The 27,461-nt window shown below is 37.9% G+C and overlaps 1 protein-coding gene across 2 annotated transcripts in view; it reads left to right on the top strand.

Annotated features, from left to right (window-relative positions):
- The window catches only part of LOC115421252 (alpha-1,6-mannosylglycoprotein 6-beta-N-acetylglucosaminyltransferase B-like), a 162,854-nt gene that overhangs the window by 119,043 nt on the left and 16,350 nt on the right, over positions 1-27,461 (top strand). The window contains exons 9-12 of one of the 2 annotated variants that reach the window (XM_030137056.1): positions 4,199-4,330; positions 19,157-19,290; positions 20,996-21,126; positions 23,361-23,363. In XM_030137056.1, coding sequence (XP_029992916.1) covers positions 4,199-4,330; positions 19,157-19,290; positions 20,996-21,126; positions 23,361-23,363 — 400 coding nt within the window. Of the gene's footprint in view, positions 1-4,198; positions 4,331-19,156; positions 19,291-20,995; positions 21,127-23,105; positions 23,112-23,360; positions 23,364-27,461 lie in introns of both variants that reach the window. The other variant, XM_030137051.1, reaches the window with a different exon arrangement.

Raw genomic sequence — 27,461 nt, 5'->3', positions numbered from 1 at the left:
CTTTGGGGTCCTAATTTTGTGGTTGCGTTGTGTATTCACAATGTGTGCTAAAGTGTGTGGTTCATGAGGGTTCTCAAAGTGATGGAGGGAGGCTTTTGGTGTGGTAGAGGAGTGTAGGTATCGATAAACAGACCGGTTAGCATTTGAATTCGAACTAGACATTAAATATAGATCACACACAAGTGAACACCCATACAGTCAAGCCCCCCCCACCCACCCACCCACACACACACACACACACACAACTGCAACACATCATTTTTACTGTATAGCTTCCAAGTTCTCTCTTGCTTTTCCCTCTCTATCAATTGACCATCTGTTGTTGTTGATGTTTCTGCTACATTTCAGCCAGGTCATTACAAATTCAACTCTTTTCATCCTGTTCATTTGATTTTTCTTTTTTTTCTTTTTTTTTTTTTTTTTTTGCCAAAGGCCTCCTGAGCAGCCACTCTAGGGAAATACTATCTGATCAGCAAACACCTATTTTCATTCAACCTTTTGTCAGAACGCTATTTCCATTTTTACCTCACTACAGGGAATTAGATTTTCAACTTTGATATGGGAAACTCTCTGAAATCATAGGAAGATGTAAACAGTGTTGGTTATTTGATTATTTCACATCAGCTTGTTTGGTTGTTCAATCAATGTGGTTCCCTAATGTATTTGAAGGGCACTTGTGGTCTTTATCAGATTTCCACGTTGTTCCGTGCCTCTTTATATGGTTCTGTCACAAACAGACCCACTTCTGGTCTCATAATCTTATGTACAGTCATCAGTTTCCTCACTTCTGTCCGTGCTTAATTCAGGATGACAGGAGTAAGATCTCTATGGTTAATGACTGAAAATCCAAAATGTTTTTGGTATTTAGTATTTTTAAGTAACAGAATTATTATGAGAAAACGCTTGAATCTGTGGCTGTAGATAATCAAACTGTGCCCAAGCATAATTTCTCCACTCTTCACCAAATTGTCCGATCTCCATCATATCATATCCACCGACCTTGATTTTTATTTACAAAGTCAAACCAAGGGTGACGCGTCAATGTTGACCAGTGGTGTAGTGGTCCCTGGAGAAGTGGGTATACTCTCAATTTTTGTAAGTAATCCATAAAAGTAGTCCATTCAGTTACTGTAAGTAGTCCATAAAAAGCCCCATTTTAGAAACAGTGACATGTAAAACTACTCTATTTAGTTTACCCAAAAATCCATCAGTAGTATTTGCTCACTGTTATAAAATGATCATGACTTGATCAGGAGCAGTTTGTAGGTTTTACTGGTCACACAAGCAGCTGCATGAATGCAAATGTATTCAACATGAGGCAACCATAGGATAATGTTAGCCTTTCATAACGTTAGCCTTTCATAACATTAGCCTACTCGCACAGTTTAACTATTGGTGACAAAATCTCTTCCTCTCTAAATGTGCAGTCATATATCCAGTAGTTTAAAACAGTGACTCATTCTGAAACCACCTTAAAACGTACCTCAGAATTATGTATTCCATGAAAGTAGGTTCTCTTGATATGTGTCACTCACTTGAAAGATGTTTATTCTGCCTTTTTTGTTCACATTTCCAATAATCGCACATCTTTCAACGAGACATTCAGTGACCTGTCAATCACCCGGGGTGGCACTGGCACCTGAGGTGTCCAATCAGGTTCCAGAGATGGCCAGCACTAGTTAGCAACATTTTCCTTGGCATGACCCACCCTACTTTGCCTCTGATTGGCTCATCAGTCCTCATGCCTAAAGTTAGCCAATTTAATCAGTGACGGCAGCGAGTGCTAGCCAATTAGAGGCAGAGTAGGGTGGGTCATGGCTTCACCATCCTAGGGGAAAACATTTCCAACGTGGCTCAGATATGACTGAATGGTGCGCATCAGGGGGATTTAGAAGTGGGTATACGCAATGCTGACTGGAAAAGTAGTAGATATACTCCATATACCGCCATATACCCTGGACTACACCACTGATGTTGACCTACATTTTTCAGGTTTTTCGAGGTAAGTGCATGGTCATGGGGCAGATAGGAGAAGCTAGTACAGATGAGGTGAGGGGATAGTGATACTGGTAGGGGAGCATCAGGCATCAGGTGTATACTGTAGTTGAGGGGCAGCCCTCAGTGTCAAAAGGGGCCCAGGGGTCATTACAACATTCAGTGTTGGTCTTGTTTTGGGAAACAGTACCATGCCAAAGCCCACTTGCAGATATGGGCTTGTATACAGTTCAGTTGGACTATGTGCACACTACCTCTAGCTAACTAACTAACTAACTAGCTAAGTAACTAGTGATGCAAATAGTGAAAATTGCATTATGCAGTTCCAGTGTAAGCACTCTCGATAGTTGAATCTATTACCTAGAAGGCTAATTAGAGACAAATAGAGATGTGTGCCACCATGCAGAAACACATTTTCTAGCTACCAGTACCACTGCTTATTTTTCATCATGGTGACAAAGGGTAATAGATAAAGTCCGATATGTTCTCACATTGGCTTCCCTGTGGCGTCCCTTCATCATAGAAATAAAGGTAGTTACCCACTTTTATAATGTGGTCATTTGTAAAGTAATTATTACTGTAATGGTAACTAATAACTAAGTGTCAGGCCTTTCCACAACACCAGGATGTGAGAGGGCTGTGTGTCCCTGCAGCCAAAGCACCTCTCAAAGATGATGATACACAAACGCTCAAGTCTGGAACATAATGTACTTAAATGCATCACATGAGTTCACCCGAAGATCTTACTGCTGTGGTGTGTTTTTCCTTTATGTCTTAGAAATTACCTGAAAATCCTACAAGATTTTCTGCCATCACTACTCTTGCTTAGTATTTATTTGTTTCTGCAAGGGAATATTAGTGACTTAACACTCTTGTTTTTCACATAATTTGAGCTGTTATTAAGCATTTTTGAGTAGCCCTTAAGCCTTGTTGTTACCTCTGACTTCTCACTGTTGTGTGAATTCTGGAGCCTTGTCAATTAGCTCTGGTATTTTTGATGAGGATTGAATGTATTTAATGAGGCAAAAAGAATAAAAGCCACAGGAAACTTCATACTGAATTTCTCCCAGCATTCATGGTTTAAGTTGTTATTTAAATTATACACATGTGAAACCAATTATAAATTCACAGCATGGTACAAGAGAGTGTTAACTTAAACACCAACCTATAAATTTCAACAAAATGTGACATAATTGACAAAGATAGATAACAGTCTAGTGCAATCTTATGCAGAACACATAAGCATTTAAAACAGCCCCTACAGGATTTAATCTGGGTCTTTTCTATGTATGTGTAAACCACATCACAACATTTTGATGAACTATGCTGTTAACCCTTTATTGGACACTCATTAAAATACTCTGAAATTCAAAATGTCAACCTTAGTTGAAACCTTACTTATTGGACATCATCATCTACCTGCTCGTCGGTTGGCGTGACAACAGTCCCCCACCTCATGCTTTAAAACATCCGGGCAGGACTTGCTAAAAAGTAAACACATGCAATAAAACACCTGTTATAAGGTCATAAACTGACAAAATTTCTATAAAATCTGTCTGAATCACTGTATAGTGTTATAAAAACCAACATGCTCCTTGAGCTCACTGAAGCATGGGATTGGCCCCATATTTAATGTTTGAGGAAATGACCAAAAATAGTCACTTGCCTAATAAAGGATTAAAACGGTCATGTACACTACACATGGAAAATTTAATGACAATGTAGAGATTTCCACACTTACTTTTGATGGTGTATCTGCCTGGAAAGTGCTTGCCTCTGTATTCTCAGTACTGATAAGATGTAAGACTGAAAAATACAAGTAAATTGTACAATGTTATATTGCAAGTAAAATATTATGCACTACGGATAAGTAAAGACAATATTGAAGTCCTGTTTTTTCCACTTCTATCAATAGAATGAATAGATTTTTGCCAAGTCAAATGGTAGAAGCTGTAATGGAACACATTTGACTCTCAGCTAACTCTGCTGCATGCTCACCTTCTCTTTGCCGACCCTTTCTGTAAATAAATGTTTTTTTTTTCTATGTTAATAATAAATGCTTGAATGCCCTGGTGCACCGGCAGGCTGAACTGTAGTTTTTTTTGCTCTGCATGTTATAAGAGTAAACCTCCGCTCTGTTCTGTGTACTATATTTTTCTCTTCGTTTTAACTGTGTATTGCTTTGTGTGTGCGTGTGTTGCAGGTTTCTAGGTGTGCCCCCAGGCCGAGGCAGTTGCCCACTAACTGGTCCATTGCCCTTTGACCTCATCTACACTGACTACCACGGCCTCCAGCAGATGAAGCAACACATGGGGCTCTCACTCAAGAAACACAAGTCAGTAAAAGCGCATTTTGTCAGTGTTGTGTGTGTGTGTGTGTGTGTGTGTGTGTGTGTGTGTGTGTGTGTGTGTGTGTGTGGTTAGGAGTTGAAAATTTGTAGCCTCATCTCCTTTTCTGCATTTTGTGTGTGCGTGTCTATGTAGGTGTGTGTCAGCAATTTTCCCGTGCAAGCAGGTTGGGTTATTGGCCGTGTTTATAGATTAATTATTGCTGGTAATAAGATGTTCTTGTCTTTGTCCAGATGTTTAACTGCAACTCACTGGGCTTGTTAAATTTCCACACTCTTTCTGTCACACAAGCATATATCTGCACACACACATACAGCACACATGGAGAATCATTTGTCTCCATCAAGCTTAAACATCTGTAACTGTTCATTCTGTCAAACCCATAGGAGTTTGCATGTTCTGACGTACTACATGCAACTTCACAGTACGCTAAACACATCCTGCACCACCCGCCATGCCCCATTACTCCACACAGCAAGAACAACATACTGTAAATATCAAATGGACTGCAAGAAGGGAGCCAGATGAAATACTGACAGCTTGACATGTACTCATATATCCAGTCTTATCGTTGTCTTGTGCACCAGTTTTCAATCAAACCCTGTCTCTGCGCCTTCATATTGTTTTTGTTTAGATGCGGTAAATGAGCAGGTGGTAAACATAGTCAGAGAAAGAGACAAGATGACAGAAGACATCTGCCTTACAAGTAACAAGAAAGATTAGTGAAATGTTAAAAAGAAACCGAGTGCAATGTTTTTTTTGTTTTTTTGTTTTTTTCTGGAAGATTTTCTAGTGCTTGTATGTGTGATGTTACAAAAGTACTCTTAATGGCTTTTGGCACAGCTACAAAGATGGAACAACTTGAAAACTAGGCCAAAACAGCCATGAGACCAAGACAACAAAATAGTAAAGTAATGCCCAAAACGAAAGTTTAAAGCACCTCAGTGCATTTTAAAGATGTTTCAGCTGCACAGCCCTGCAGAGCACAGCATTACAAACCTGCATTATCTTCAGAGGCCTTGCATGTTGCCCTAGAAACACATAAGATTAAAATCTACCTTGAGCCTCCTTCTCTCCAGCCTATTAAAAACAGCAGGCAGCGCCGCCCCACACACACACACTTTGTCCCACTCTCATCTTTTCTGGTCCAATAAATTGGAATTTCTGTCTACCCCCTGTATGTGATCGTAGCAATTGACTTTTTGCTTTCCTTGTTCTTGCTCCCAGCGTAAAGAGGCAACAATGAAAGATAAAAGACGAGAGGGCAAATATGAGTAGGAGGCCAAATGAAAGGGAAACAGAGAGCAACATAAAACAGTGACAGTATGTAGAGAGGTTGCACCAAATGTCAGGGGCTTGAAACAGAGGAAGACAGTTATCACAAAACAGATGAATGATGACCTGACACCACTTATGAGGGACCGCTACATGTATTTTTAAAATCCAATTATGAGTGAGAGAAGAGCAGTCTGGGTGGGCAGAGGAGATATTTTCCAGGCACACAACCTGTTTTTCTGTCTTCCTCTTTGCTGCTTTTTGTCCCTCTCACACAGACACACACTAAAATCCTACATTTCCTCCAGACAAGATGCCAGTCAGGCAGCAGTCTGCATCTAATTGCTTGCTGAGGTCAGCATTCTGCGCTCCGTCATTACCGCACGGGCTCTTGATTTCTGCTTTCCCTAACAGGATGTGACTTTTAGTGTTTGTACGAGGCAGTCTTTTGTTTGCCAGGAACTTGCAGTGAATGAATTATTTGAATGTTTCAGCAACACAGATGGAAGAGGAAAACTGCTATTCTCACTTTTACAATAGGATGCACTTCAGCGGTTCGTAATATGTGAGGAGGAATGCCCAGGATGCTCAACTCTTCGTACACTTACAGGGCTGAGGGGCAAACATGTTAAAACACCACAAGCTATAAAAAACTCCATCAAATTTACTGTTGGTTGTATGATTTGTAACATGCACCATTGATTTGTATTGATTTACTGTAGCGCAAGAAAACATTTTTTTTTTTATTTTTTTATCTTAGCTCCTCTCAGGTATACCACGCATTCATGCCTGACGGCTTCATCCATTTATTAACCCAACACTTTCACAGTCCCCTAGAGGTTTAGGACAGGTCAGGGCATTCACCTCCCTTCGTTTCTCTCTCTCTCCTCTTGCCTTGCCAGGTTAGACCAGTCCAGTTGAGCCCTGTTAGCTGAAAGGCATCATTAATCAACTGCTCTGAGCTTTGGGGCCCTTCAGCTCCCTTTAATTACTTTTGTTTTATGTTCTCACTGACATCCACATTCATTTATTATGCCTGGACAACGCAGCGCTGTCCAGACCAGTGTGCTGTTGTATTAGTGTGAGAGGCATGTCGGTGTGTGTGTGTGCACTCGCATTTGTGTGTCAGTGCATGTGTGCTGCTGTTAAAGATGCTGAAAGCCAATAGGAGATGGTCTTAAATCACACCCATTCATCTGATAATAGGACTAGCATATTGATCTCCACTGCATGTTCAATCTACTGCTTTGATCCAAGAAGATATCAACAGGGAAAGTGTTCAGAAAGCAAACAAAGAAAAAGCCTTTCTAAGTCACTAAATTTTCCGTATTTTCATGGGGTCTGGTGACACTTTAGGATACATAGTTCAACATCTTTATCTGTCAGAAGTGCTTAAATTAGATTGTTCCACATTCGAATGCTGCAGACACACCAAAAAAATAGACAACTAGTATAAAAACCACAGTATGAAAACAAAATAAGTGCAAATGACAGTCTGCAGTATAATATGCATATGTTTATCTACTAAATGGCATGTATATAAACATATATTAACCTGTTAACCTAGTGTGCAACTTAGGTGCACTAATATGATCGCAATATTTTTCCACTATCTACAGTTATGTTTATATAGAATGTGTTTGCTATTCTGCTGGCAGTTTAAAGAGTAAATATTAATGCCTTGAGGCTGATGAATCAGGGTCCATTTGCTTAAAAACTTTAGAATTTTAACATGGATGCAGATTATCTTCCTCTTAGTTTAATGACGGATGAAGTACTATGTATTTTAAATTAGAATATAAAGGAAAATATTAACTTTGATGGTTTAAAGTGGCATTTGCAGACATATGATGTGTAGATTTCTGAATTTAGGAGGTGTACTTGAATGTAACATTTTTCACTTTTTTTTTTGTCATATTGTGCCTTTCAGTATGTCTTGAATATACAGTTTTTGTTTTTTAACATGCAGCAACCGTGCTGGAAATATGTATGTACACTTTAACTTGTCATCTTTTGGGTTTTATTTATCTGATGATACACAAATAAAATCATTCAATCAATCAAAACAAATAGAGATTTCAGAGTTTAGGATGTGCACTAAATATCACTTACTCAAACTACATCAGGACAGAAGTTGTTCATCTATAAATGAGACCAACACATCACACAGACCCTTGGCAATTTTTCACTACATGACTATTTTAGTACAGACGTTTCTTTCTTGTGTGCTGAATATTATTCCTAAATTTACTCACCAAATAGAAAAAACTGCTCCCACGGTAGTCCCATTTATTTCTGCAGTGTGAAATGCTGTCATTCATTTCATATCGAGTAAAAATGTCTAAAATGTATCATCGTTTTCTGCCTATATTTTATCACAATGCACTTTTGATCTAGAACCCAGGCTCAGTACAAATGCACATCAAGTGCCTGGTGCAGTTTTCCATGGCATGTTAGTGGTGGCAGTGGGGGAAGGTGATGTTTATTTTATTGATCACAGTGATGTGATGGGTCTGCATGGTTTTAGATCTGGATGATACTGAATTTACGGCTCAGTAACGCCCGCCAAATTTCATGATTATGAAGAGTTTGGGGACTGTGTGAGTTGGATGTCTAATGCAGGCCCATCTGCAGATCCAAGCAGCAGATTAACTGTTTTAATTATGAGGACAAGTATTCATCTTGCCATGTCTTAAGTAAACCAATAAGAGATCCTTCTCCAAGGTAATAATGTGCTAAGGAGATAATGATTTCCCATAGCACAGTTACTGATATCTTGGGAATCCCATTTATTGCTCTGTGCAATTGTCTTTAAGGTGAATCGATTTAAATGTCAGATTTCCAAAGGTTAATCTGGCTTTTAGTTGGTTGAGATTTACTGCCAGATGAAACACTCTACTTTCTACATGTTGGGTTTTTGTTTTGTCATTGAGGTGGAATTTACCAATGGACCATAAAAATATGCTCATTGTATTAAGTAATAATATGACATATCTGAGTTTTTGACCTCTGGGTCTCTTAAAAGGAAAAAAAAAGAAGTCAATCCTTTGTTTGGGTGTAAATACAAATTAGTCTAAAATAATAATGAAAAAACTGTATTTGAAGAAAATATTTGCATATTTGTGAGGATCATAAATCACTATGTGTCATCTACCTTAAACTTATTTTGACATTATTTCAATTCATACTCCATACCATAGTAATGTGAAATATTATTCATATATATATATATATATATATATATATATATATATATATATAAAATATTATTCATTCATTTTCTGAGTCTGCTTTATCCTCATTAGGGTCACAGCGGTCGCTGGAGTCTATCCCAGCTACTTATGGTTGAAGGCAGGGTACACCCTGGACATGTCGACAGTTCATCGCAGGGCTGACATATAGAGACAAACAATCACTCTCACATTCAAACCTATGGGCGATTTAGATTAACTGATTAACCTATCAGTGCATGTCTTTGGATGGTGGGAGGAAGTCGAAGTACCCAGGGAGAACCCACGCAGACACAGATATATATATATATATATATATATATATATATATATATATATATATATATATATATATATATATATATATATCAGTACGGTGTAACTTTTGCTAGTGGAGGTTATAGGTATAACTGCCCATATTTTTCATCTGGATTTATATGGACTATATTTAATAGTGGGCAGTGTGACACAGTTCAGTCTCAGAAAAAGTCTACAACTCTGGGGCTTCAATATTTTATTAAAACAGAGAAAAGCACAATTGAAGAAAAGCTGTGGTCCATGTTACCTAAAGGTGATTCTAAATAAACCATGGCAGAACATACAGGTGACTGACAACAGTTTGAAGTCTGCTCTGACATGAACAGAAGTAATCCATGACATTTAAGGACTCTGTAGAACTCACTGATCTTCTGTATCTCGCTCCAGAATAATCCATGTTTCATAATAAGGACCAGTGGTGGCCGGTGAAATTAGTTTTTGGTGGGGCGAAGTATACAAGTCAATTTTCGGATGCACTATAACCACATATCACCACTAGTGTATGCCAAAGCACATGCGCCATTGTTTCAAAATATTAATTTTAATTAATGTAAAAATACACAGTGTGTGTCATCAGTCATGTATTTTTTATATGTAAATTTCCCCCATCTATCCTTCAAACATGCACATTTTCCCATGTCTCTATTGTTAAAGTCAGGTATGTCTCTGACAAGTGTTTTTTCAGCTGATAGTATGGATAATGCATTTAGCCCAGGGGTGAAGGTAGAGTGGGTGGACAGCATGGCATTAAAAAAATTAGGAGCCAGCTGATTGGCTAACCTACACTGATATTACCGCTACTGTCAATATGCAGATACCGGTGCTCCGCAGTGTTAGCAGTGTTATCTGATGAGCTATCAGGCCGTTGGTATGTGTCTTAGTAGTATTACCTTCTGACCTTATATTCTGAGGAAGGTCTTGATTCTTTTCAGGATGTGACATTTACTCCTGTGGGTGGTGCTTAAGTGCATATTTTTGCACAGGCTCTCCAATATCTGGAGGGGGTCCACTGCGCACACACCATTTATGAGAGTCTATATAGTAAAAGGAAAACCTCAGGCCCAGATTTTTACACCCAAACACTATATATGTCACATGACTGCTCACTAAAGGACAAAAAATATTTTTAAACAACACTTGAATGCAGATTATACACACTACTCAGCAGCTGTATCATGTATAGCTCATTTATTTAAATATTCATGATTTTGTAAAATTATTTTCGATAATTCTTAGGGCGGCACCCTACCGCCCTCTATTGACAAGTTGCTGCTGATAATGACTTCCCCTATTTCAATTATAGTGAAAAGATTCTTTCAAAACCAGCATGGCTGCTCTTCTTCAAGAAATAGAACAAATGCGTCGTAGTTCAGCTATAGTAGATCTTAGGCAGATCACATTGTGAGTACGCTGCAGCATCTGCTGAGGTAATGGAGGATAAATGATAAATGAAACAGGCTGTATTATACACATCTCTGCACTTTGAAAGCAAGGAATCTCATTGACAGAGGTATACTGTGAAACATGTAAAAAGTAAAAGGTTATCTCTAGCGTTTCCTTCATGGACATTTCCACATGAGCCTGCTTTTGAACAGTACTCTAAAGGAACTTGTGGCTTATTTCCCAGCACTGGTAATAATGCAATGCAGTAAAAGAGTTGCAAAACCTAATTATCCTCAGTGAATTTAATGAAGTGTGGCTCAAGCTTGTTTAAGTGTAAGTTTTTCATAATTCACAATAATTATATTGTGAATCATGAAAATAATATATTTAATAATTATAATAATTTACACATTTTGAATTAAAATTCACTCAGAAATGACAAATGTACAATGTGGCCCATATTTTTTTGGATACTAGTTAAGTAATGTATAGACAGTGTTGTCTGAGAGGTAGGAGGTCACGGTGTTCAGCATAATATCTCACCATTGTCTTTTATGCTTTTCCAGAAGTTTTGGGTCTTTTAATTCTGTTCTGTGCCATAAAGACTAAAATATCCAAATCATTTCCTTTCTTTCTTTGAGGAACATTATCTTCATACATATCAATAATCTTCTCACACATTCACTGACAAACTGGTGATCCTCAGCCCATCATAGGACTAGACCTAACCTGGATGCAGCTTTTGTACTGAAATATAATCACAGTCACATTTCACTCATTGTCAGCCTAAACTGCTTCTGGTCCAGATTTTTGTTGAATGTGCTGTAGCCTGAATGTGAACAATGGATGTATATTTACAGATTAAAGGAAGTTGACCAGACAAAGCATGAAATACACTGTTGCCCAAGTTGGAATATAATATTTTTACCTCTTCTCATGAAATGATTGACAATGTGATTTATTCTTGACAGAGAAAGTATAACTGGGGCTCAGTATGTAATCAGTACATCAGGTTAAGGTGATACTAAATAGGAATAAAAAGAGGAATGTGTCTGAAAGCAAAGTTGTTCCAACTTTATGAGTAACAGTGCATGTTGTTCTCATACATGTCTAAAATGAGAAACTTTTATTAATTTAGATTTTCCCACACTGGACCAAGTGTTATTTACATGTATAATGTGCATAATCAGTGGACACAAAGCCACATAAAGGTTGTATTTTGTTAAGCTTTTTACTGTAAACAGTCATTGTATTTTCATTTTACATTCATTCATTCATTTTCTGAACCCGCTTTATCCTCACTAGGGTCACGGGGGTCGCTTGGAGCCTATCCCAGCTACATAGGGGCGAAGGTGGGGTACACCCTGGACAAGTCGCCAGTTCATCGCAGGGCTGACTTTCATTTTACAGTTTTTGGTTTATTGTGGATAGACAAACTTAAACACAGTAAACTAATTTGCTCTTAAGATCTGAATGTATATGATTTTTCATATCGTGTATACAGATTTTACATTATATATAAAAATCTGTATGTGTTTAGTATGTTTCTCTAGGATGGTTGCATCCATTAAAGTTAGTTTTTTTTTTTTTCAGGTTCAGCAAAACAAAACCAGGTTTAGACGTAGAAACTTTAAAATGTCTGTTATTGTTCAGTGCTTTTAAGATGCTTTGAGCGCCCCATGGTTAAAACTGTAGGTGACAACGCACCACTGTGCCTTATTCCCCTCACCCGGGAGGACTGTTGAGCCTTGCTGAGCAGCCGTTTAACCCAGATTAGCCCCATACTCTGATCTCCTGATAGATATTCAGCTCAGCTACTCTTCTACTTATCCCCTCTTCCTCCACTCTTTCCTTTTTCCCCTCCCTTCGGGACATCTTATCTGTAGGCAGAAACATTTTCACCATTTCAGAGCTTGTGATATGTGATAGTGCAGATTGGAGAAACAGAGGGAAAGAGACAAGGTACCAGACAAGGGAAGCTAACATGTGTCATTAATAATTCATTGTCAGTTTTCAGTGACCCTTACAAATAGACCAAGGCATGCACACATTGTTTTGTCCAGAATTCTGTCTTCTGTGCGTCAAATCAAGTCCATGTTTTTGACTGTTTCATACAGATAAGCCTGCTTTTCTAAGGCTACGTTCAGACAGCAGGTCTTAATGCACAACTTGAATTTTTTAGTGAAATACGATTTTTTTGTGTAATCGTACTTTTTACACATTAAATGTGACTTCTATCAGTTTTGAGTATGAACTGAATGCGACCCTGAAGTGACAGGTATGCGCAAAAGAGGTCCTGACGTAATACATGACCATGCAGGCATGCACTGTGTTTGTGGAAGTGATGCAGAATTATGATGTTTGTCGCATTTCAATGACATAAAGGTCAGATAAATGCAACCTGGCCATTCAGACTGAAGTCGCATTGCAAAATATTGGATACGTATCGGATTTAGGACCACATACAAAAGTGGCCTGGGTCGGCTTTGAAAAAATCAGATTTGTGCTGTTCAAACTGTCTTTAACAGATGGGATACAGGTCACATATGGGTAAAAAAATTAGATTTGGGCCACATTTCCATGCAGTTTGTATGTAGCCTAAGATTCTTAGATGTATAGTATCACAACCAGTTTATTAGTTGGACGAGGGTGTCACCTTGTCTAGAGAAAGGGTGTCAAACATGTGGCCTATGGGCCAAAACTGGCAGGATGAATTTCCAAAAATTACACTGAGGATATTAACTGTCAAGGCCGTCGAACCCGTTTTAGTTCAGGGGCCACATACAGCCCACTTGTGATCTCAGGTAAAAGAATTGCATAAATAACATATAAATAATGACATTTTTTTCATGGTTCAATGTGAAAAAATTATATTATGCCTATAAATAATGACAACTCCAATTTTTTCTCTTTGTTTTTGTGCAAAAAATAATATTAACCCTTTGTAGGGCACTTAAAGAAATACTCTGAAATTCAAAATCTCAACCTTAGTGTGTATTGCAGGACATAACAAGACTTTATTACTTTTGTGAAATTTTTCACATTTTTTTATTGTTATGTAGTAAATCAAGGTCACTGAAGTTACCATATTTGGTTCCTTACCGGTAAGTGGCATAAATAAAAATAAAAATCCAAGAAGTATATATAAAAAATATAAGATAAACAGATGTAATGTAACAGGAACATGTATTTCTGAACATTAGATCATCACTTTTAGAACATTAGACCAACATAAGTGCTGATCCAGACCCCTGTCCACATCCACATTCTCCCTTTGAACATCATTCCTTAAATTATTACCATTACTTCATGGTACCTAACAAAGCAGGTACACCCACTGTTCATGCAGAAGTGGACCTTACAGACCCTGTAGACCACATTGGACCTGAGATTGTTGACTCACTGCCCTCAGTGGCACTACTGCTGTCACTGTCTTGTAATGTATGCAAAAATTACCAAAAATAGTCACTTGCCCAATAAAAGGTTAAATTATGAAAATATTTACATTAACAAACTATCACTTGAAAATAAAATGTGAATAACCTGAACAAATAAGAACAACCTGAAATGTCTAAAGAAAAAAGTGCAATTTTAACAATATTCTGCCTGTTACTAAATGTTTTGTGCCTTTGTAAATCCGATCTGTAATGCACATGTATAAATGATAAATTAAGGCATAATATTGATAAAACAGCACTTATTTTTTCGTAAGAAATTTCAGTTTTTTCAGATTATTCACATCTTTTTTGTTTGGATAGTTTGTAAATGTAAATATTTTCATAGTTTTATGTCATCTTTTTGTACTAAATCAAAGAGAAACCTTGAGAGTTGTCATTATTTATTGGATATTACACTATTATTTTACTGGTCCGACCCACTTGAGATTTAAATGGGCTGAATGTGGCCCTTGAAAGAAAATGAGTTTTGCTTTTCTGGTCTAGAGTGAGACTGGTATACCCTGAACGACTGATTTTTTTTTTCCTATTAAATCTGTTAAAGTTCAGGAAAATATACTATCGCCCATGCAAAACAAACAAGTCTGTCTGTATGTGTGGCAGATGGTTTTATGCAAACCTTTATGATGTTACAGGAAGTTCAAATCTTTTGAAGGTTTTCCAAAACCACACACTGTACATTGTTCACTGCACTGATAGCTTCATGGAGGTGGGTGACACATTACTGGCAGCACATTATTGGTGAGCAAATATATCACAAAGCACTTAAGAATGGCATTGATGTTTCCAGCTCTAAAAAGGGAAGGCAGAGGAAAACATTATGTTGGTTGACAGCTATAAAATACACCACCCAGCCAAAATACAGTCCCCACCTGGATTTGAGTCGACAACTAGTTCAGCTCTTTCCATTGGATAATTACTGCAGTGATTAACAAGTTCGTTTAACTCTGTAGACTGTCATTTCTTAAACAACCATCAGTTTGATAGAGAGCATAAAGATTATACTGTTTCAATAGAAAAAGGTCATGAGGTCTGATGAGTCCAGATTGACCCCATCAAGGGACGATTTGTATCTCCGGACGATGTAAGTCACGCATGCGTAGAAGCATCTCTGTCGACCATCTTTTACAACTTGCTACGGCAACTTCCCTAGGACACTGTTGTATGAGTCAAATTACGTAAAAGTAGAGAGACTTGACCTTCAAGGAGTATCTTTCTAGCGATCAGAAGTGATTTCGAGAGTCAATGTACAGGGTGGGGAAGCAAAATTTACAATATTTTGAAGCAGGGATTGAAAGACAGTGTATGACCAATTAGTTTATTGAAAGTCATGAGAATTTAAATCTTCAAATCATATTTTACTGCATTTCTAATGGCCTTGTTGTCTGCCTCAAGTTCAATTGCCATTTTTCTCATGGATTTGGTTGGATCCTTTAGGATTTTGGATTTGAGAGCTTTAATAAAAGCGTTGGTACGTTTTTTGTTGCTTCCTCCACTTCCAGACTTTCTGGTAATAGTTTTGCTCATAGTCATTCTCTTCTTTACATTCTAAACAGTCTTTATGGACACTCCAACTATTTTTGAAATCTCCTTTGGTGTGACGAGTGCATTCAGCAAATCACACACTCTTTGACGTTTGCTTTCCTGATTACTCATATGGGCAAAAGTTTCTGAAAAGGTATGGATAATAGTGTTAGGTATGATTATGACATCAATATATGTTTGGTTTCAAAACAACTGACGTAGTGCCTGCTGAGAAAAAACAACTAAATGTTAATTGTAAATTTTGCTTCCCCACCCTGTATATGCCTGCTTTCGGTTTGTTTCACAGCTAAGAGTCTATCCAACTGACAAATGTTTTGATCTAAATCTGGGGGAAACTGAGCAGTGGAGGGTAATAGTGGCTCTATGCCCACGATGTGATCTTTGCCAGGTTGCCGTAGAAAGTTGTTTGTCCTTGCGAGGTTGCCGTAGCAATTCGTAAAATACAGAGATAAACGCTTCTACACATGCATGACTCACATCATCCGGAGACTGAAATCGTCTTTTGACAGACCCAGTTCCAGAGTGATGGATGAAGTGATTACCCATCATGCCTAGTGTCTACAGCACAAGCCTGTGGGGGCAGTGTTATGATCTGGGGTTGACTGGTCAGGTCAAGGAATGGTTTTGTGTCCAAAAAAATGATGTGTTGATAAATATGTAATAAATAAATCAGTGTTGCTGCATACGTTCATAGAGGTCCAACAACATATTAGACTGTGGGACTTTCTTTGTCCAAGTTATGCATAATTAAGTAAAAGTTTTACTGTAATGTATTGAGAATATTAGCATTTTTCCTAAATGTTATTTTTCAGATGTGTTTTCTGACTTGGTAAAAGATTTTAACGACTTCTTTTTATAAGATTTAGGGAAGACACACACAGGCAAAAACATCACCTGAACATCACACATTCATTACAAAAATGTGAGAAACTGAAGTCCAAGGCAAGTGAGATGGAACAAAACTGTTCCTGTAATGAAGTACGCTAATGCAGGAGCCTCACATCCTCCTTAGACACTTAGAATGTTATTTGACTCTTTTCTGACACACAGAAACCCACACACACAGTGTTATCTGCCAGGAAAGAGTCTCAGAGCTGAGGAAGTGGACTCTGCCACCTTTAGCTCTTGTTAATCCCCATGAGCTCACACACTGGCCAGATTGAACAGGCTCACTGGTACAGACAAGGGCACAGTGAGCTGAGCTGTCTGTGTGAGTTTGTTAAGTCTAAGTATGTGTGTGTCGCTGCTCCATGTGTTGATACACAGCCTCAATTGTGCTTCACTGATGTGGTGCACTAACCATCCACCTGGAAATCCTATCAGTGCCCTATCTCAACTCCTACTTCTTAAGTGATTTTTCTTATTCCTGTCAATTTCGTCATCCTTCCCACACAGCACTCAGCAGCTAAACCTGCCAATAGCCTTCGATTTTTCAACATCAATATCAGCGTTCGCTTGTAAAATTCTAGCAAATCAATGCTGGGTTTTTGAAATACTGCATATTTTTGTGCTTTTGTGTGATTAAGTTCTACTGCCAGAGATGAAAACACAAAATGACTCAATACATGGAAGTATACCGAGATGAAATGACAAGGAAGATGTATGTTACAATTTTGCACATATGTTATACCTGCAGATGTAAGAAGGCAGAGCTTAGGTCTAAAATCAAGATTCAAGTTTTAACATTTAAGAAGTTTTTTGTCTATTCATATGTAAATATTATATAAGTACAAGATACAACATAGCAGTTAACACCATGCATTTAAATTCTTGTCTGCTCTTCCTCCATCCAAATCCAAATAAAAATAAAATAGATAAATAAATAAAGAGAATACAATACAATACAATACAATAAAAAATAAATAAGTTTACAATTAAAGAGTATTAGCAGTGATTGGGAAAGAAGATTACAGACAGGAAGGTATTATATAGTCACATGTTAAGTCAGAATCCAATTTTAGTTGACTAGACACATCATGATCTGGCAGAAAACAAAAGGTGAGTAGAAAAATCAGTATGGTGTCAAAAAGAATGACAGCTGAATGAGGGGCAGAGACTGGATGATGGTGGAGAAGGGGCTAGTGGTGGAAGAGTGGTCAGAAAAACTACTGAATGACAGATATTAGACTTTTTCTAGATTCAACCTGCACACATTTGATCAGCAGAACAATGAACGCCTTTGAGATTTTTGTGCAACTTGATTCCAACGTGCTCTAACATAAGAGCTTTAACCAGACAAATGAAGCAGAAGGCCTTGTAAAAGAAATGAAAAGAATGAAAAAAAAGAACATTTTGATCTTAACATTGACATACAGTTACTTATAATTGAAGTCCTGTAAATATAGTAGAGCCACACATCAAACCATTGGATCTTTTACTGGGTGTTCAAACAAAGTGAGTTAGAAATTAGACAACTTCAGTATGTTAAATTAATTTCTTACTGGATAGACTTTGTGCTGATGAAGTTTTGCGATATTGCTGTTTTTTCTTGTATGCTTGTTTTTGTCCGTCTAACATAGAGGTAGAAATGTTGTATTTGTACCTGATTTAAATGTGTAGTTGTGGTTTTCTGTGATTTTTAACCAGTAATAAGTATAAATGATTTGACCTATACAGTACATGTCTATACCTGTACATTTAGTTTTAGAACAAAGAATCAAATCTGTGTAAAGCAGGGGTCTCAAACATGCAGCCCGGGGGCCAAATGCCCCAAAGGTTCCAATGCGGCCCCTGGGATGGATTTGCAAAGCGTAAAAATTCCACAGTCAAGGCTGTGGAAATCATTTTAGTTCAGGTTCCACATACAGACCAATATGATCTACAGTAAAATAATAACATAATAACCTACAAAAAATAATCACTCCATATTTTCTTCTTGGTTTGATGTGAAAAAAATATTACACTACACCTATAAATAATGACAACTTCAAATTTTTGTCTTTCTTTTAGTGCAAAAAATAACATTAAATTATGAAAATATTAACATTTGCAAACTATCCTGTAACAATAAAATGTGAATAACCTGAACAAATATGAACAACCTGAAATGTCTAAAGAAAATTAAGCACAATTTTAACAATTTTCTGCCTGTTACTCAATGTTTAGTCTTTGTAGATCCAATCCATACTGCACATGTAGAAATGATAAATTGAGGCATAATATTGTTAAAATTGCACTTATTTTTCTCAAGAAATTTCAGCTTTTTCAGGTTATTCATATTTTTTTTGTTTGGACAGTTCATAAAAGTAAGTATTTTCATAATTTAATGGGGGTTTTTTGCAGTAAAACAAAAACAAAAATTTGGAGTTGTCATTATTTATAGGTTATTATGTTATTATTTTACTGGTGCGGCCCACTGGAGATCAAATCAGGCTGAATGTGGCCCCTGAAAGAAAATGAGTTTGAGACCCCTGGTGTAAAGCATATAAATACCCCACCCATAATAAGCACAATATTCTCTGTGAATGATACATTGCAGTCGTCCTCTTTCTAAGTGACACAGTTCAACCAGACTGGAAATAGAGTCATGAAACAAGCACAAGATTAGTTATAATATCTAAATACCATTTTTTTTGTGTGCTTTAAAATGACTGTTCTGTCATTACAGATGTCATATCCGGGTTATTGACACATTTGGGACGGAGCCAGCTTATAATCATGAAGAGTATGCAACGCTGCACGGCTATAGGACCAACTGGGGCTACTGGAACCTGAACGCCAGGCAGTACATGACCATGTTTCGTAAGGACAAAATCATTGCTTTATGTTATATCTTTATGCTGTAACTTTTACTTTGATTCCATTTTTCATTTGGTTGTTTTACACATTTTTCACATTGTTTTACACAGACAGATGTGCCCTTTCAAAGCTTAAAGCAGAGTATGACTTTCATCACAATTTTTTTTTTTAAATTTGGAAAACCCCAGTGATAGCCTAATTAGTCCATTTGTTTACGTAACAAACTGAAACATCACTCGGGCCTTTTCGCAAATTTTGTCGCGAAGTGCATTGTGGGAAGCGAAAGCAGTTTCTCACAGATTCTGCAAGAAACGAGCCAGATCACTACAAAGTAAAATTCTACAGCCCACCAGGGTTGGTTTGAAGAATGAGTATAGCCGGTGGATGGAGGTAAAGGCAACATTTGGGTTCAGTGCTCACCAAGAGACAGCACAATTGCTGCTGCTTGGAATTCCAATTCCCACAATGCACTTCGTGACAAAATTTCTGAAAAGGCCAGAGTGATATTTTGGTTTGTTATGTAAACAAGCAGACTGTGTTTATGATGGAGTCATCTTTGAAGTGGTCCACCGTGAAGAAAGTGACTCTGGTGCGTAAACATGACAAGACCAATGGATTAGTGATAATTAGGCTATCACTGGGGTTTTGCAAATTAAAAAAAAAAAAAATAGTGATGAAAGTCCTATGCTACTTTAACTTGTACTATTCTCCATCAGTCCAGAAATTAATATTTTACAACATCAAAACATTAAACTAAACTCCTAACTGTCACAGTGCACGGATCTCTCAAAAGCTTTGACAGTCGTCCTAAAAATAATGAAATGACGCTATTTTAACATTTTCATTTCCTTTGACAGGTCGAGCTGCCTGTTCACATTAATTTGGAGTAATGTGTTAGATGCAGCTATTTTCAGCAACACCACAGCTTCAAGCTTCCTTCTAAAATGTATCATCCCTTTGCCTCCTTTGTTTTCCTGTTTCTGTTCCATTCTACACAATACGTCTGAGCTGTCAGTCTTTGTTGTTGTCTGTCTTTCCACTGCTGCTGGCTGTCTTTTTCATTCCATTTCCAGTTCCATTATGCTTATCCTGTTAGAGTTGGTGCTCAGCAGCAGTACCACTGTTATGTCAGTACTATATGTGTCCTGCTGTATACTGTACACCCACGTTTTATACCAGGTCTTGTATTTGTGTTTATCCATTACTTCATACTTGTGAGAACTATGATTTATTTCATTTATTATATAAGTGAAGAAAAAGAAGGAAATGAAAAGAAGATGCAAAGAAAAGAAGCAGAAAAAAACAAAACAGTTGAAGTAGCCACACTGAAATAGTAAAAAGCTGCTTTTGAAAACTATGTAAAAATGTTTTTATTTTGTTTTTCCAATAACCTGTGGAAAATGTAAAAATAAATTCACTGCTTGAAAAACATTCCAGTACGTTGTGGCACTGCCAAACCACTTCAGCTGTACATAGCCAAAAGCAGATGGCTTTATGACAGTCACACATTTATAATACTTAGAGAGGCAATTATCTCACTGTCTTAACCATTGAACTGGAGCAAACAAGGATATAGTGCTTTTTCTGTCTTCGTTCTGTCTCTCACTCGCAGTGACACTTCTCTCTTTCTCTACTTTCCTCTGTGTGTCTTTTTACTCTCTTTACGGCTTCTCTTACCACCCGCATACATATACACACATACTTTCAGCTCACACACCAGACAACTCTTTCATGGGATTTGTTTCGGAAGAACTGAATGAGACAGAGAAGAGGAGCATCCAGCAGAACAAAGTCAACAACATGGCTGTGGTGTACGGGAAAGAGGCCAGCATGTGGAAGGTAAAAAGTACACAAGACATCACATGAATGTAGAAGTGATCAGTGATTGAACAGATCTTACAGTAGCACTAAGGCTCTAATGGGGAAAAACTGATTGTACTGTTTATACATACTGTATATGAGGGTATAGGGTGGTCCAAAAAAATTTTTTTTTAAGATTCTCTGTATTAGAACTCTGCATTTGGTTCCATATCTGGCCAAATTACTTAGGTCCAAATTTTATGCAAATTAATTAATATTTAGAGGTTGCACAAGACACGTGAAGATTGCTCTATATACTTTAACATAACTAGCCAAATGAATAAGGCATATTAGAATAATTTGTAATTTTATTCTCAAAATCAAACTGCAACTCACATAAAAATGTTACTTAGAAAGTCCAGCAACCACTGTTGCTTTATTGAAATTACAAAAAATGTTCCTGTGCTCTTTGACAACTTGGAGCAAGTACTGTTTCTGATCTTCATTTTTTGTTCGGCTACAGTTGAAGTCTTGAATAAGCTTCACCCCTCTTTCAGCAACATCACTGACAACTTTTCTGGAATGCACAATTTGACCAGTGACGGCGTGGCTGATTGGGAGATTCGGGAGGATTCCCAGTGGGCCGGCTCATGTCAATCTGGACTTTGGGCTGGTTGGATGGGAAAAATAATTTAGACACTTATCTGTCACTTCTCTAATCTTCTTCTTGCATTCATTCTCCGTTCAACTATGCATTTATTCTCCATTCATCTGACAGCACAGCCCCTACATTGCTGTAGATTCGATGGGTTCTACCATCTGAGGGAATTCTTTCCTCCCAAACGTTTAAGTTGGTTTGGCCCACGAGTGGTCTTTTCTACAGCAGTAGTGTGAGTCAGTAGGTGGTGATGGAGGGCAGGAAGAGCCGGAAAGGCCAGGTTAAAGAAAATGAAGCTACTCAGGAGTTTAGTGTAAACCTGGGGGATTTACCTACCCGTGCCCTCGGTGATACCCCCCGACCCTGGTCTTCCACATTGCAGTCTGAACCTGCTACCTGTTGAGCTAAATCTCCATTGGCCAAAGGCTGACCTATCTGATTGTCTTGGTACTTTTCAAGCTCTGATGTTTATATTTAAGCTTCAGGGTTAATTAAGATTAAAGTCTATATTGTGAAATATGACCATACTACACCGTATGTTAAGAAAATAAAGCAAGCAGTCCTGGAATATGACAATTCAGAGAAGGATATCACATATATAGCCCCCCCTTTCATTTTTTCTGTTTTGATACAATGACCATTGACTTTACTCTCAGCTTTTACGAATATCTTCATGATCAATTAAACATAGGAAAACAGATGATTTTCCATGGAAAAAAATGCAAAATTTAGAGGATAATATTATAATAAAGGGTGATAAATCACTTAAGAAGGGTTAAATACATGGGAATTTACACAGTAGTCACACAGGGTCCTTATGGGTTAAAAAAGAGGATGAGTGCAGCAGATTAAAATCATAAAACTGTCAGCTGTCTTTTCTAACACTGATTCTTGCAGAGATACAGCGAAAATACTTCAAGCGTTCTACTACACACTGCAGCATTATCAAAAATACAAAGACAGCACCCTGCTGTGCTCACCATTACTGTTCGACTTCATGTGTTCGATATGCGCAATGGCACGGCTTTAATTTAAAAGCAATTTTCCTTTCAAACACTGCCTGCTTGTTCCTCTGTATATTGTAGACACACATAGCTGTGCTGTGTATTGTTAAAATCATTATAAAGATTTCTTTTTTCTGGCATTATTTTGTGGTGTCTATTTGTAAAAAGTTTGGATTATTGTACTTGCAGCATATGAAAGAGACAGGACAAAAATATTATGTGCAATTTTTGTCCCCCTTGCCTTTTGGTTACTTCCACTGCTTATTGTTGGATTATTTTGGTCTCACTTTAACTCTGTCTCTCTCTTGTTCTTGTGTGGTGCACTATCGGATCTGACTGGATGGACATTATTACAGCTACAGGTAAGATTCTGTTGTTGTCAGAGCCTGTACAGTTACAAAAAGGACTAAAATTCCTCTGAGATAAATATATTTAAAGGAAATCACACATTCATGCATACAAAAATATATAATACTAGTGACTAGAATAGTTATTATAAGCCTCTTGTCAAACATTCACATTTATGCTCAAATGCACCACAGCACTTACAGGGATAAGTGTTATTGTTCAAGCATTTTATGTATTACAGCAATTATTTTTTTATCCTTTAGCTTGTCAAAATGTACAAAGACTGGTCAGATGGTCAGCGCTAATAGATGATAGTCTATTTGTGACTTTTATTAATTCTGCACCTTTTGTTTAGAACCAACAAACTGTCTTAGGTAAGAGTCAAGTCCAAACAGGAGATGCAAATAACCTGTTATTTCTTACCAGAAAATGTGTAGTAGTAGTAGTAGTAGTAGTAGTAGTAGTAGTAGTAGTAGTAGTAGTAGTAGTAGTAGTATCTGCAGTGTTGCCAGGCAACCAATGACTGACAAGGAAAAGAAATGGTTTCTGCAGAACCCTCCTTTATTGCATCTCACAGTATATTGAGCCTTCATTTACAACATAGCTGAGAGTATTTGTACAAACAGTGATGGTAAAAACAGTATGAAAAGCAATTCAGTAAACAATAAAGGAACAAAATGGATATAGAAAGGTGATAAAAAAAACAAAAAAAACAATAGAAGACAACTTAGTAAAGCAATAAAGCCATTAAAAATCAGTCCCTGATCCATAAAGATCAATGTGTGTGAAAACACATTTGCACAGATCAGTAAATCATATTGTAGTGTGTTTTTATTAAAATTGAACAGGTATTTTCTGTGAACTACTGTGTAATTACACTGAAGACTGTCTCTGGACATATTACACAGAAAATGTATTGGAACAAGCTCCTGAGAACAGATTGGTCGGTACAGGAGATTGGAGAATCTGATACTGAATGTGCTTCCCATTATACCAATCTAACATACACCAACATATTGGCTGACGTGTGTGTGCTCATTCCTACCTGGAATAGAAAGACAAGATCGAGGGCAGACATATTATCTTTAGATCCAAACAGAGGACAGACCTCAAGACAAAGTGTGCAGATAGTAGCATACTGTGACCTCAGAATAAAGACCTGACTAAGGCCATGGGTTAAAATAGAATTTGCCTAACAGAGGTGACAGGAAAAAAAAAAAACAATGCAGCAAAATATCCACCAATCAGCCATAACATTATGACCACTGACAGGCAAAGTGGTATTAATTATTATTTTCTCATTCGAATGGGACCTGTCAGTGGGTGGAATATATTAGACAGCAAGTGAACAGGTAGCCCTCAAAGTCGATGTCTGAGAAACGATAAAATGGGCAAGAGTAGAGATCTGAGCAACTGTGACAAGGGTGAAGTTGTCATGGTCAAATCACTGGGTCGGAACATGTCCAGATCTTGTCCATTCCCAGTGTAAAGTGGTTTGTACCTACCAAAAGTATCTAAATTACAACAACCAGATCTCAACCAATCCAGCATCTATGGGAGTATAACATTATTACCACCTGTCTAATATTGTATAGATTCTCCGTCTTCCACAAAACAGCCCTGACCTGAGGCCTAGACTCCTCTAAACCTGTGAAAGTGTGCTGTGGTAACTGGACCAAGATGTCAGCAGCAAATCCCTGAAGTCCTGGAAGTAGAGAGGTGGACCTCCATGGATCGGATTTACTGGTCTAACACCTCCCACAGATGATCAGTTGGCCTGAGATTAGGATGTTCTTCCTTAGTCCATTTTTGGTTGCTACTAACCACTGCAGACCAGGACCCAACAAGTCCTGCAGTTGTGGAGATGATCTTACCCAGTCATCATCATTAAAATACTAACCTGGTCAAAGTCACTCAGAGTCCGTATCCATGTACGTTTGACCCTAAAGTCTGCTTAATTTTATCAGTGTGAATGCAAACGTTCCGTGCCCGAGTACCACATCAGAATCCAGTCGAGAAAGTAGTCCTGGGTGCCGACTGCACGGACTCCAGTGTGGTACGTTGCCGTGTGAAGGCAATCTGTGCTCGAGACCGGAAATGACCTAATCGCCATACCAACAACGGAAGTGAACTAATCACCACGAGGCAATAGATGGCACTCCTGTTGTCTCCTGAAAAAGCCTCAGATCCGTACAGCACAGTCTCGCCTTATCAACCAAACCACTCTGTGATATATCAGTGACAATGAAGGTTGCTCTTCTTCACTTTGCCTCAAACAGGCTAACAGAAAATTATTGCCACTATTGTAGAAAAATGAACAGAACAGTTGCTCAATTGATGACGCAAGGGTTTGTCTTCTTCTGCGGTACGTGCTTGTGAATGCAACATCTACGGGAAAGGTGTGAACGTATCCAGGTACAGTACAGACTCGAGTACGCTGTGTGAAAAGACACCAGTTCCTTATGTTGGTCATTTTGCTGCTTCCACCACATCAGCTTCAAGGACTAAATGTTCACTTGCCGCCTAATATATCCAACCCAGTGAAATAATCCATATTATTACCACTTCTCCTGTCAGTGCCCATAATGTTATTTGCTCATCGGTGTTGCATTAGTTATTTTGGTGTATAGTGACTGCGTTGTTTTGGACCCATGCATGCAGACGGAAGTGTTTCCTTGTGTCTTATTACATTGACTTACAAAAGATTCCTACTCTCACCCCAAACCTCAAATACACATGATTACATCTATGTATTTACTGATGAGATGGGAACCTGCATTTAGTCTCTGTAATGGAGCCCAGTTCTCATAAGTGCCCATATCATCACAATCACATCCTCGTAATGTAAAAAACACATGGACACTCACCACCACATCTACAAATGTAGGTCGAGGAATATGCAGTCTGTTTCTCTTTCTTCTAATTCTTGTTGTCTACTGCACTTAGCACTTGAGCTAATCTCCTAATTGGCTGGGAAAATCCTCACAGAGGAAGCTATTGATCGCTGCAGCCTCCAATTACGGCTGTGGGGGGCCACACCAACAAGGATATAGAGTAAACTGCTTAACACCGGTCAGCCAGTCAATACCCCAACCCTGGATTATGCTTTATTCATGATTCAGTTTCGGTTGTTACTGTAAGTGGTGTTTATTTTGTTCTTCCAGTCTCCATGCACATCCTTGGCTTTGAAAATGAGTCCCTCTGGTTCTTTCAGATGTAAAATGGAAAGCTGGCAGTCTTTGACACCAAGGCAGGACACAGTAGATCAGTAAACAATGCTGAATGACTACAAGTACTTGTCACGTCAGACCTCTTTCACTCACACAAACCTGAGTATATATGGAGTCATGTCTGCCCTGTTTTATTCACTCAACTAACATGTTTCATAAATTGGAAAGTTTATTTTCTTCTCTTTTTCTAATGCGTATTTTAAACTAGATTCAGCCTCTCAAGGCTACATGTAATTCAACCTAGAAGGAAGCTTTTCACCAGTAAACAAAACAAACAGTATGCATGTATCCCATACATATGTGTTTGTATACATGTGAAAAATGTTGAAGGACTACATTGAGCAACAGTAATTTATTTAGAAGAATGGAAATGAAAAGAGTGGAAAAAACACATTAGTAGATTCATAATGCACAAATACACTTAAGGCTGTTAGGGCTCTATAGAAGCAGTCAGTAACTAAGCGAATAAACCTCCCTCTCAAATGATCTTTGAATGCAAATTTCATTTCGTACCTGTTCAGTATACAATACACCCAAAGCTTTTCTATCGTTTTCTAGTTTTTGGTTTTATAATATTTAGAGGCTTTGCATCCTTCACCAAAAATGTGACACATTTGATATGGCTTATCTGCTGATTTTTGAGATTGAAAACTCAGCACATAGATCATAATCCTTTATAATAGATGGCATCTACAGAACATCTCTCATTTGTTGCAACAGTTCATTGCAATTTTATTATTTATTACCTCCGCCAAGGAGGTTATGTTTTTGCCAGGGTTTGTTTGTCTGTCTGTCTGTCTGTTTGTTTGTCTGTCCGTTAGTGTGCAACATAACTCAAAAAGTTATGGACAGATTTTGATGAAATTTTCAGGGTTTGTTGGAAATGGGAAAAGGAAGAAATGATTAAATTTTGGTGGTGATTGGGGGTGGGGGGGCCCACGGGGGGGCCACTGATCAGCCTTGGCGGAGGTCTGCACTCTCCGAGTGCTTCTAGTTTATTTTTGTGACAATGCATTTTTACAAATTGATACGTTTCTTTTCCCTTTTCTAATAAGGCTTACAAATCAGATTCTACATTTCAAGGCCAACTCTTTTTCAGTACAAAATGAAGCTTTTCACCAGGTAATAAAACAA

This window comes from Sphaeramia orbicularis, chromosome 1 (genome assembly GCF_902148855.1).
Source record: "Sphaeramia orbicularis chromosome 1, fSphaOr1.1, whole genome shotgun sequence".
Classification (NCBI taxonomy): domain Eukaryota; kingdom Metazoa; phylum Chordata; class Actinopteri; order Kurtiformes; family Apogonidae; genus Sphaeramia; species Sphaeramia orbicularis.
The sequence above is the reverse complement of the archived record's forward strand: the minus strand, read 5'-3'. Positions and strand labels throughout refer to the sequence as shown.